The 13,364-nt window shown below is 43.3% G+C and overlaps 2 protein-coding genes across 7 annotated transcripts in view; one reads left to right on the forward strand and one right to left on the reverse strand.

Moving 5' to 3' along the window:
• The window catches only part of XRCC3 (X-ray repair cross complementing 3), a 66,774-nt gene that overhangs the window by 46,740 nt on the left and 6,670 nt on the right, over nt 1–13,364 (forward strand). The window contains exon 8 of one of the 2 annotated variants that reach the window (XM_075926492.1): nt 6,948–12,811. The exons of the other annotated variant lie outside the window; for it this stretch is intronic. Within the exon in view, the coding sequence (XP_075782607.1) occupies nt 6,948–7,092 (145 nt within the window). The 3' untranslated portion in view covers nt 7,093–12,811. Of the gene's footprint in view, nt 1–6,947; nt 12,812–13,364 lie in introns of those variants that run through there. 2 annotated transcript variants of the gene reach the window in all.
• KLC1 (kinesin light chain 1) overlaps nt 1–13,364 on the reverse strand; it is a 75,345-nt gene that overhangs the window by 19,601 nt on the left and 42,380 nt on the right. The window lies entirely within an intron of this gene.

The raw sequence follows: 13,364 nt of genomic DNA on the forward strand, positions 1-13,364 counted from the left end.
TGACATATGCAAATGAGTGCTCCATTTGCATTTCCTCTTCCGGAAAAATCTTGTAGTGTAGCCATAGCCTTAGAGAGGTGTGGGAGGCTATAGCCAGGTGTGGGAGGCTATAAAGCCAGTGGCAGGATGGATCCAGTGATCTGGCCCCTGCGCCATATTTTGCCTGCCCCTGTAATAAAGGATGCATGAAGGATTCAGTTTACTTTCTGAAAGGATTAGTCAAAGAAATGAAATATATTAGATAAAAAAGCTACACTAAAATATTAACAGATTTATTAGTCTATAAGGTGCCACAGGACTTTTACAGGCAGTCCCCGGGTTACGTACAAGATAGGGACTGTAGGTTTGTACTTAAGTTGAATTTGTACTTATGTCGGAACTGGCGTCCAGAATCAGCCGCTGCTGAAACTGACCAGTGGCTGACTACAGGAAGCCCGAGGCAGAGTTGCTCTGCCCCGGGCTTCCTGGAATCAGCCGCTGATCAGTTTCAGCAGCAGCTGACTTGGGGACACCTGGGGTAGAGCAGCTGGGGCGCTGCCGGGTAGGTCCCCGCAGCGCCGCACCTTGGAGGACGCGGGCAGCAGGACCGTGATGTGGGCGGGCGAGAAAAGCCCCGTTCATAAGTATGGATCCGACATAGGTCGGATCCGCGTAACTCGGGGACTGCCTGTATTTGTTTATGCAGATTCAGACTAATATGGCTATCCTTCTGATACTTGTCACTAAAATATTAAAAGTTGCTAAAACAACTAATCATGTCAGGAAGTGCCAAAAGTAAATTTGCAAGATTAATCTGAGCAACTATGCATATGCACTATGATAATGGTATCCAGCAACAAAGTGATGTTTGTTGCTTAACCAAGAAAAGACCCAACTTAGTACATTTGTCACAAGAAAAAACAACAACACTTTTTCTTGCAGCATTGTCTCATTTATTGCCCACCACGTGCAATGAATGAATCAGGGGTCAAATAGTATACGATCACAAAGATCATCAAAAATCACACAAGGCTAGAAAACATTTAGACATTTCTTAATATTTCAGTGCTTGCACTTTACTTTTTCTTTAAAAAATATGCATTTGTATATAAAAAGCTACTTTTTAAAAAGTTAAACTAAAGAAACAAGAATTCCATCAAGTGGAGCCATAACGACTGCCTGTATGGGTCACTAACAGAACTGAAATCTAAGACCTGATTGCACTAACAGACAGTAATGATCAATGTCCACCAGTGACTAGAGTGGGACCTGACTTTGCCAGTGGCTTAACCAACTCTTTCAGACAACACAGAGAAATCTGGAATGAAAAGCCACTATTGCTAGCTCTGGAGGGGAGTTGAATTCTAGTGGTTACAAAGAGCACAGAAAAACCATCGATTTGGCACATTCATCTTTTTTTAAAAATAAGTGTGAATTCCTCCAGCACAGTGGAAGCACAAAGCCATGATACATGGCCATATATTGCCACATCTTGCAGACCTCTGTAGAAGTGTGCTAGGGTAGGAAAAATAATGGTAGGGGAAGTGGCTGCAGGACTCTGCAATTCTGGACTAAGAACCAACAAGCTGCTGTGAATTTGAGTAGCCACAAAGCTGCTTTAACCTATTCCAGGGGCTGCACCAGCTCCCAGGGCAGCTCACAACCCAGAAGGCATAAATGTAGCTTAAGAGAGTCACATATGAGATAGAACCTCAACTTGCATTTCCAGTTCTGACAGAATGGAATATATGCACTCTCATTCATCCCAATATAAATTAGATGGGGGAAAAATTTTTACTGTTTAACTTGCCCAATAAGAAATGCAAATTGCACAAGACTTCATTACATTTGAAGCATAATCTCCTGGAGTTCAGTAAATCTACTTCAGTAATAAAAACAGACTGAAATAGGAGTGGGCATCCTCAGCACGCCAAAGGCCCCACTTCCGCCTCTCCTCCCTAATCGCTACATTGAGCGTAAGAGGATGGCTACACCATCCCTATTTCGCCTTTACTTTAACACGTCCCATTATCAAGAATAAAAGGGCTGTTACTTATTGCATCGGCCCCTCTCCCCCACATCTGAAGCTAGCTTGAGGCATGAGAATGCAGCAGGCATGTCTTTGTTGCTTTATGGGATTAGGACATGAGCCATAACAAGTAAAATATTTAGGAATTTCAACAGCAAACCTTTAGCATGAGCTACTGAGCACATTCAAAGGGTGATTTTTCAGATGCTTATTACTAAAACGAATCTGGGTTGATTTTTCTGGGACATTAAAAAACATTTCTTTGATATTCCCTATCAAATGTCAAATTCTGGTCCAAAACCTGAAGAGCACAAGAGCTCTTGAAAGAAATAGTTGGAACTTGGTTTTGTCTATTAAAAAATAATTTGCCTACTAAACTCATTCTCAGAAATAAATGAATCCTTTCTCTTTGCCTAAAGATTTTTTAAAAAATCCAACCCAATGCAGGGAGATAGCATAGGAAAAAATCCTGACAGACTTCAACCATTCAGGCTAAGTTACAAGCCACTGAAAATGGTGGTATAGGATGCTAAGTCTTAGTTAGGTCTACCAAGTGAAAGTTTTATTGCTCAGGAGACAATGAGTTTACCCACATTGTGCAGTAAATAAGGGTTCTTTGAGATGTGTGTCCCTATCAGCACTCTACTTCCAGTACACTTGCATCATGCACCTTAGATCAAGATTTTGGCAGAGGTGCCTATGCACCTCATACATCCTCACCCCCCACAAAGAGGCTTTACAGGCTATGTGGGAAAATTGCCCTCAATTCTTTCTCTACCATGAAGTCCCATAAGAATTCCTCTGAAGCAGAGGGGAAGAGGACAGGTAATGAAGTTCATGAAGGGCCACATTTCCAAAAACTCCAGTTACTACTAAAGGTACAAAACCTTTCCCCTGAGTAGTGTCCCTCTGAGTGTCCAACTTCAGATAATTCTATAGCAGTGGTTCCCAACCTTTTCACTAGTGCAAACTCCAAATTGCCTCCCTCCAAACCATTCGCGGACCCCCAATCACCCTCCCGAGCCCTTTGCGGACCACCACCAAAGCCAATTCTAACCTCAGTTTTAGTAGCCAGCAGAGCATTTTCTCACTTTTCATTTACTTATGTCTGTTTCATTAGACATTTTACTTGCGGATGCTTCACTCTGCTCAGTCTCCTTTCTCTTCAGTGAGCCTGATTTCAGCCACAGATTCACATTGAATATATGGCTAATGTTTGTATGCTTCTAACCGTCATGACTGTTTCGTCACACAAAGGCACCACAACAGATTTTCAGACCGCAATTAACATTATTGGAAGATATTTAATTTACAAATAATAATTGATTGTGACTTTGCAATTTATTTAAAACTTATTTTCTATGATCATTATTATTTATTCCCCCTCCTCCCCACATGGACCCCAGGTTGGGAACCGCTGCTCTAGAGCAGCATCCCCTTCAGGAGGCAAGAGGTTCAGCACTGAATCCAATATAGAAAACAACTACCTTGTCCACAGCTGCATCTAATCTCTCTGTAGGCACCAGGACATAGTAAGAAAAGCGTATGAAACAGAGAACCAAGGTGCCAGTCTACAATTGGCACATCCTTAAGTAAGGCGATAGAGAGATTACTACTGCAAAATGTGCTAGAACTTTCAAAGTGTGTGTGGACATGAGTTCTATCATACAACTCAATACAACCACTCTGACAATCTAATTACAAAACACTGTTTCTGTCTACAATGGCTATGAACAGAAAAATTTCTAAATTATTTGATTCACTTTAGGCAGAAAGTTAACACTCCCTTTATGTACAGAATATCAACTATAGCTCCTTGGCTAATCTGATGTTTTTGGAAGAAAACCATTAATGTAGGCTTCTGAGGACACTCTTGGATGATTCTCTATTGAGACATTCTCGCTGGGAAAACTCCATAAGTACTCTTTTCCCATTTTGCAGGTGTGCAATTGATTACTCCAGTTAGAAAGGAACATTTTGCATTTGTCCTTATTGAATTTCGTCCTATTTACCCCATACCATTTCTCCAGTTTTTTCAGGTCACTGACTTTTAATTCTACCCTCCACAGCATTTGCAGCTCCCTCCCACCTTGGTAGTAAGGATGTAAGTGACTAATAAGTGATTCGATTAATCACTTCCTCTCCCCTTTGCTATCTCTATGGGGGGAGGGGGAGGAGAGCGCAGCAGGAGCCGGTGCGGAGGGGAGCCAGCTTAAAAGCTGTTTTTCCCCCCAGCACAATCTGTGCAAGGGCCAGAGGAGGCAGAGGCATAGCAGGGGACCAGACACAAGCTGGGAATCAGCTGATTCCCAGCTTGTGGTTGGTCCCAGACACTGTGCCGCCTCTGCTTTTTAAATGCATTAAGAGCTGCTAGGCTGAAGCACATTGGGTGGACCAGGCGTGAGCTGGGAATCAGCTGCCCCAGCTTGCACCCAGTCCCTCCCTCTACCCCCACTGTGCTTCAGCCTTTTAAACGTGTTAAGAGCCTGGGAGCTAACCCCACTGCAACTTTGCAGTTCCCCCCCTTATTGACTAGTCAATGGAAATTCCATCGACTAGATAAAACATCCCTACTTGGTAGTATCCACAGATTTTATAAGTGTGTTCTCTGTGCCATTATCTAAATCACTGATCAAGATATTGAATAGAACTGCACCCATCCCTGTGGGACCTCACCTGATATGCCCTACTAGCATGACTGAACCACTTTTGGGGAACGGTTTTGCAACCAGTTATGAGCCCACGTTACAATAGCTTGATATAGGCTGTATTTTCCTAGTTTATGACAAGGTCATATGAGAACATTAAAAGCCTTATTAAAGATATATCACATCTACTTCTTTCCCTTGTCCACAAGGATTTGCACCCTATCAAAAAAGCTATTAAGTTCATTTGATGTGAATTGTTCCTCGCAAATCCATGTTGGCAGTTACTTTTTACCATCTTCTTTGCAAACTGCTTGTTTGATTATTTGTTCCATTATCTTTCTGGATAAAGAAGTTAAGCATAGTCTGATTCTCTGGGTTGTCATTCTTCTTTAAGAATTGGCACTGTTTAGGCTCTCATTCTTCTTGAATCTCTCCAGTCTCCATAAGTTCTTGAATATATCTGCTAATAGCTCATATCTGCTCTCAGCTCCTTGAATATTTTAAAATGTATTTGATCACACCCTGTCAACCTCAAGACATCTAACTTGACTAAGTAATTTTAGTAATTTTTAATTTGTTATTTCTTCAGCTCATATCTCATTTTCACTGGTGTTCACTGTTAGACTTCCACTCTCTAACTTTTTCAGTGAAAACAAACAAAAAAAAGGAACTTAGCACTTCTATTTCCACATTTTCCATTCTTTTTCACACCTCTTTGAGCTATGGGTCTGCCCTGTCTTTAGTCTTCCTCTTGCTTTTAATGTATCTATAGAATGTTTTCTTGTTACCTTTTATGTCTTCAACTACTTTAATTTCATTTTGTTCATTGACCTAATTTTGTCCCTACATGCTGGTTTTGTTTCTATGCAACCTTTGCAATCTGTCATAGTTTCTCCTTTTTGTTGTAAGGCTGTTTGAGTTGATCCCCTGATTAAGCCATAGTGGTGTCTTGCCATACTTACTATCCATTTCTACACAGTGGGATAGTTTGCTTTAGTTCCCTTAATAACGTCTTTCAAAAAACTACCAGCTCCCTCAAACTTTTCCCCCTTAGACATGCTTTTCCATGAGATCTTGTCTATCAACTCCCACTTCTCTTAGAACTTCAGAATTTATAAGCTGGAGTGGAACTGTTTGACCTGCATATTGTGTCAGTAAGAAAGAACTAATTAGAAACTTCCAAGGAGGACGATAAGCAATGCCAATGAGATAGAAATACCAGACTTGTCTTGGCTACGTTAGTGCAATAATAATAACCCTGATCTGATCTTGTTGAGGACCCACAACAGTAACAGTTTTAGATATGCACAGAAAAGTCCTTTGTTCATACTATGAGAAATCTAGCAATACAGGATCAAGACCCTTTCTGGAAAAACACATGATGCATTTTGAGTTGGCTGCTATAGCAAATAGATTGGTCTCTGAAAATCTTTAAGAAAGAATATCATGGGAAGGACTCTGGAGTTTAATTCCCATTTATTACTCCGAAGCTGCTGAGATCATGCGCCATATATTTTGAATACCTGAGAGGTAAGAAGCAGAGATGATTATGTAGTTGGTTATATACCAAGTCATGAGTTTTATTGCTTTAATACAGAGAGATGGGGACTAGGACTTTTCCCTGACAGTTCATATAATACACATAAGCCATGTTGTCTGTCATTTTTACTGACTTCAATCTGATTAGAGATAGAAATTTTACACGTGCACTTTTGACCATTCAATTTCAAAAGGAATGTATAGAGAAATTATTCTTGTGGTAACATTTGCCTGCATCTTCTGAAATCCCAAAAGTACCTCCAATCCAAAAGCAATGCACCTGATGTTATTGCCACAGTAGGTGGAATATGAATAAATGGAACACCTGTGCAAATGCTGGTTGGTCCTTCCACCAGTTACCATAAATTAGAGTATAACACTCACGTACGTGTATTACCCGCACCCGTGCATAACTCACGGTTTTTCCTGATTGTGTAAAAAAGTCTTAGATAACCCACGCATGTGTATAGCCCGTGGGAGATGAACCGTGGGTACTGTTAATGAACAGCACCTGTAATGAAGTGTTAATGAACCGCAGCTGATGACGCTGAGCAGTAAGTACGCTACAACCCTTATTGCTGGTATATAACTCCTTTGAGCCACACTGTTTTACCATTTATTTATTCCTTTAGTAGTTTTAACCTGTAAAGAATTTTAAAAAAGTATTTAACACCTCTTAAAACTTTTTAAACATGCCTAAGCGCAAATCCTACAAAGCTGATTTTAAATTGTGTGTTGTGACATATGTAAAGGACAATGGAAACAGAGCAGCAGGGAGAAAATATCCTGTCAACAAAAAGTCTGTTCAGGAGTGGAGAAAGGAAGAAGCAGAGATTGAGAAATTACACCCTAGGAAAAGAGCGCGCTGCGGAAAGAAAGCCAAGTGGCCGAATCTAGAAGAAAACCTGTTGAAGTGGGTTCGTGCACAGAGAGAGAACAAACAGGCCGTGTCAACAGCAGCCATACAGGTCAAGGCTTAACTTATGTCTATGGAACAGAAAATTATTATTTTAATAGGGGCTCGGGAAATTGGGTGTACAAATTTATGCAGAGAAACAATCTGTCAGTTCGCACGTGGACATCTGTTGACCAACGGCTTCCGACGAATGGGAAAAGAAAATGGATGATTTTAAAACTTTTGTACATAAAGAAATTAACCAGCTGGGCTTGAAACCAAACAACGTTATTAACATGGATGAGGTGCCCATGTCATCTGATATACCTGCTCCTCGGTCTGCTGCGGAAACTGGATCGAAAACAGTCCGTGTAGCAACCACCAGTCACAAACGCACCTCTTTTACTGTAGTGTTGGCATGCATGGCAAATGGTGATAAAATTAAAACCAATGGTGATTTTTAAGAGGGTAATGATGCCTAGAGAAAAACTGCCAGCTGGCATTTGTGGGGTTTATAACAAGGGCTGGATGAACAGAGATGTTATGAAGATGTGGACAGACAGCTGCTTTCGTGTACGAAAAGGTGGGTTTTTTAATCCTAAATCTCTGCTGCTTTTAGATTCCTTGGCCGCCCATAAAGAAGCTTCAGTTCAGAAACATATCAACGCCGTGGCTGCACATATCGCTGTAATTCCAGGTGGACTGACCTGCAAGTTGCAACCACTTGATATGCCTGTCAACCACCCATTCAAGTGCTTTGTTGGAGAGGAATGGGACAACTGGATGACAAATGGGGAACACACATTCACTCCGGCAGGTCGACAGCGCTGTGCAACTTACGTGGAAGTTTGCAAATGGGTTTTGACTGCTTGGGACAGAATAAAACAAGCTACTATTCAGAATGGGTTCCGTAAATGTGAAATTCTTCCTGACGTTGACTCCTCTAGCCCCGAATCCAACTATGACAGCGATTCTGAATCGGCACCACAGACCTCAACCATCACCGAAACTCATCTAGCCTTGGTTATGGATTTTATGGATGTTTTTCAAGACAGCGACTGACAAAAGTTTTGAAGGTTTTGAAAACTCAGATGCTGAGGAGGTTGCTGCTACTACTGATTGTAGTGATGCAGAATGAACGAACTTATGTATTTTATGACAATGCGAGGATGGCTTTTTTAAACTGTTTTAACATATTTATTCTTTTATTATTAGTTTCACATTAAAGTTTTAACTTTTAATGTATTTTAACATCACTGCCGCTATTATTAAATTAAAATATGCTGCTTTTATCAAGTAAGTCTTGTCTTCCTGTAATTTCAGTAAAAAACCTTGTATAACACACGGACGAGCATAGCCCACGGGGGTGGAGATTGTAAAACCTTGCATAACCCGTGGGTTATATATGCTAAAAGATGGTAAGTGTGCAATCAATGCGAACAGACAATATCCTGCCTATTTTTCATTTGCTCGGTTTGTAAACACATGTGGACCTTGGAGAGGTAACCTGGCATGATACACTAGAAAGACACATGTGGGCATGCGTCCCGGTAGCTGAAAACATCTCTTACTGCAAGTTGGGGACTGCCCTGAATCCTTCAGTTAAGGCTTGCTAGTGCAAAAAGTCTGCAGGAGGGTAGGTATGCTCTGTCAGTACATCCAGAGAAGTCATATGAAATCTAGATACCGTGGTGGAGTCAAAATGGATTATCAGATTTGCAGGCCCAGACTATGATACAGAGAACACATGACATTTACTGACACCAGCACCTCATGATTAACTGATTCAAGGGAAGTTCCTATTGTCCAGGAAGAATAATACAATTATCAGGGCTCGCCGAGCCGCGGCGAGCCCTGCTCGCCAGCTGCGCTGTCTGGCGATCTGCGCATGCACAGATCGCCCAAACCTGGAACTTCCAGGTTGTAATCTACTTGCCATGGGCGAGTAGATTACATAGTTTGTCGAGCCCGGACAATTATGCTCAAATAGGAAGGTGACAACTATTGCCAGAATCTTTAAGAACATCCTTGGTGCCAAAGATAATTCAAAAGAAAGCACTCTCTCTTAGTAATGTTTGCTGCTAATTGGGAAATGAAGAAACATTCTGTATAATGGATGAATAGCAACATGAAACTATGTGTTTCATGGGTTTAGGTCATGGATCAATCTAATTGTAATAATTAATGACAATTACTGCCAACTGTCACACTCCTAAATTTTTGCTATGATGTATCTTCACTCTCCCATATTTTTGGGAATCTAAGTATTTTAAGAACTCCCTTCCTCTGTGTTGCATAGGAACTGGTTCTGTTACTCCTAAACTTTGAAGTGAGGTTGCTTCTTGTTCTAGTAATTGTTCAGAAGAGGGATCCCTGAAGAGGGACAGGGATGGATAGGAGGGATAGCCTGGAAATAAATAATGTAACCAAAAATTATGGTTTCCAAAACAGTTTGTCCAATGTTATATGCTTCCACTCATCCTGAAAACAGGAAGGGCATCATCCAAAATGACGGGGGAAGGGGATAGGACATTGCAGCTGTAAACTACCATTAGCTGGATGACTGAGACTCTAGCCCAAGCCATCAAAATTGTCACTTGGAGGACATGGATAGCAGGGAGAATGTGGCTGTAGCTGATAGGAATTTCTCCCCCCCCCCCTTTTTTTTTTTTTTTGGAGTACCTAGGGGTCCAGAAGGCATACAGCAGGTTGAATACAGGTTGAATACACGGCTGGGTTTGCTCTTTGTGCCTTCTGAGCTCTACCATATCTCCTCTTATTTACATTATTATAGATTCCAAGGAATCTTAGTGGGACTCTCAACCTCTTTAAAAGGCATCTGTGGAGCCTAAAAAGTGCTTCCACCCATCACAGGAGGACTTTAATGGTACTAAGAACCTCTTTCAAAAAGCCTATTATCTGCCACTGGAGCTAATACAGACTGCACTACAGTACATGCTGCATCTAAGGAGGTCTTTAGTGATGTTTCCACTAAAAGCCAACTCTTGAATAGTGGCTTTAAACTGGCTAAGATGATCCTCTCACAGATACTCAATAAAGGAATTACATGTGTGGTAATGTAAACCATCATATTTGGTCATAAGCACCTGATGGTTCATTATTCAGAAACTAATCATGGCTGAAGCATAGGTTCGGCAGCCATAAACATTGAGCCTCTTATGGCCCTTGCTGCATGGAGTTGACTAGAGTTATGTAACATGTCTCTTCCAACAAGGGGAGGTAGACGGGATGTGGAATGGACAGGAGCAATACATCTTGAAGAACAAGAGTTATGAGGTAAGTAACCTTTTCTTCTTTGAGTGCTTGCTCATATCCATTCCAGTTAGGTGACTCCCAAGCAACACCTCAGGAGGTGGGGTTGGAAACCTAATCTGCAATGGACTACAACACAGCCCTGCCAACTGCTGCATCAGCCCTAGCCTGCTGGGCAATAGCGTAGTGGGTTGTAAACGTGTGAATGAAAGACCACGAAGCTGCCCTACAAATCTCGAGAATGGGGACCTACGCTGCAAACGCCATTGACAAGGCCTATGACCTTGTGGAATGAGCCGCAAGCGGGGATGCCTCCTGCCCCACCATCTTGTAACAGATCCTGATCCAGGAGGTGATCCATGAGGACAAGCATTGGGCCGATACAGGAAGACCCCTCATCCTCTCTGCTATGTAAAGAAAGAGTTGTGGTGACCTTCTAAATTCTCGTTCTATCCATGTAGAATATCTAAGGACTGCAGGGACTGCTCCGATGGCGTTGCATGGGATTTGGGGAAGAAAACAGGGAGATAGATATCCTGAGATGTGAAAATATGACACTACTTTGGGTAGAAATGATGGATGGGACTGAAGCCTAACCCCATCCTTGAAGAATACTGTGCAAGGGTGCTCAGAGGTGAGGACCCTGAGCTCTGACACTCTCCTGAGGCTCATGACCCTCGTAAGGACCAAGATAAGATCCCACGTGGGTAAGGGCTCTCACATACAGGTAAAGCCTATACCCTAGAGGAATCGCTTAACTAGCGCATTCACAAACACAGATCTATCCCTTTTACCCGGGTGGAATGCTGCAATGGTGGCTAGGTGCATCCGAAGGGCTTGAGGACAATAAACCTTGCTGTCAAAGGTGAAGGAGGTAGTCCAGAACGAGGGGAATAGGGGTCCTCAGTGGGTTGACTCCTACTCCATTTAACCACAGCGAGAAACACTTCCATTTGGACTCATATGCTGCACTTGGAGGGTTTTTTCCTGCTCTCCACCAGAACCCTTCTGACCTCATCTGAGCAGAGTTGTTCCTGACCCACTAACCACAAAGGTTCCAAGCCGCAGGTGGAGGGATGGCAGGTTCGGGTGGCACAGCCTCCCCTCTTCTAGGTCTTGAGTGATCAGGTCCAGAAACAGCTGTAGTACAAAGGGCTTCTGCACCGCCAGATCCAGGAGCATGGGGTACCAGTGTTGACACGGCCACGCTGGCACTGTTAGGATTATTGATGCTGCGTACCCCCGACCATCAGGAGTACCTTGTGCAGCAGAGGGAAGGGTGGAAATGTGTATAGGAAGTGCTTGGGCCACCGTACCAGCAGGGCATCCCCTAGTGACCTCCTCTCTTGCCCCAGATATGAGAAATAGCTTGGGCAGTTGGAATTTCCCTGGGAAGTGAACAGATCAAGAGGGGGATAAGCCCCACTTCTGAAAGACAACCTCTAAGACACCTCCCTGATGGACCATTCATGGGTCTTGAACAATCTGCTGGGCCTGTCTGCTACCACATCCCAATTCCCCAGGACGTAGGATGCCTCCAGGTGAATCCTGTGCACAATACACAGGTTCTACAGCAGGAGAGCCTCCTTGCAGAGGGGAGAAGAGTGAGCTCCACCCTGTTTACTGATATAATGCATGGCTGTAGTATTGTCCGTTAGTACCAACACTACTTTGCCCTCCAGGTGGGGCAAGAATGCTAGGCATGCCAGCCTGAATGCCCTGAGCTCTTTGACATTTATCTGTAGTGCACTCTTGCTGAGACACCACATACCGTGGGTTCTGAGGTTCAGTAGGTGGGCTCCCCATCCAGTATCTGATGCATCTGTCACCAGCTACACTGACGGAGTCCGCCTGGCAAACGGGACTCCGTGACACACAATCTGCTCCTGCAGCCACCAGTCTAAAGACTGGAAAATGTCCTCCAGCACTGTGAGGAGAGCATCCAGTGGTGCTCGAACTGGGTTGTGGGCCGGGGCCAGACAAGCTTGAAGGTGCCACAAGTGTAGCCTGGCATGTTGTACCACGATGGTACAGGCCGCAATGTGACCTAAGAGTCTCATACAAGTGCAGGCCTTCGTGCGGGGTGCAGCTCCAAGACCTTCTTATCACTGATGGCCAGGAACCTGGCTGTGGGGAGGGATGCCTTCACTACCGTAGAGTCCAGGTGAGCCCCAACGAAGTCAAGGGCAGCGTACCAGTCTCCTTTCTCTAGGGACAGGATGGAGGCAAGGGTGACCATTTTGAACCTTGCGTTCTTCATGAACGAGTTTAGATTCCTTAGGTCCAGAATAGGACGAAGACCTCTGTTGGACTTGGGAATAAGGAAGTAACAGGAATAAAAACCTTTCCCCTCGAAACCCATTGGAATGGGCTTGACAGTCCCTACTATCAGGAGGGTAGATATACTGCTGAAGCAGAAGGTCTCGTGAGAGGGGTCCCTGAAGATGGACGGGGAGGAAGGGTGGGTGGGACAGGAAGGGGATAGCATATTCTCTTTCCACCAGGCTGAGTAACCAATAATCCAAAGTAATCTTGGACCAGGCAAGGAAGAAATGGAGAGCCGGGACCCAAAGGGTGGGATTAAAAGGGGGGCCGGAATGCAACATAAGGTATGTTGACTCCTAAGTTAGTCACATAGCTAGATTTGCTTAGTGTAGGTTGACTTTCTGCAGTAGGGTAGACGTAGCCTACTGTTTTCCAATGTGCATTACTTTGCATTTATTAACATTGAATTTCATCTGCCATTTTTCTGTCTAGTTCCCAATTGTGAGATCCTTCCAAAACTCTTTGCAGAGCTCTAGCTGCAAATTTTGCCACCTCACTGTGTACCCCTTATTTCAGATCACTTATGAATGTACTGAATAGAACTACGGGACACCACTATTTACCCCTCTCCATTTTGGAAACCGCTCATTTATTCGTATCCTTTGTTTCCTATATTTTAACCAGTTACCAATACATGGGAGGACCGCCCCTCTTATCCCACAACAGCTTATTTCGC

The sequence above is a fragment of the Pelodiscus sinensis genome, chromosome 4, assembly GCF_049634645.1.
Source record: "Pelodiscus sinensis isolate JC-2024 chromosome 4, ASM4963464v1, whole genome shotgun sequence".
NCBI classification, from domain to species: Eukaryota; Metazoa; Chordata; order Testudines; family Trionychidae; genus Pelodiscus; species Pelodiscus sinensis.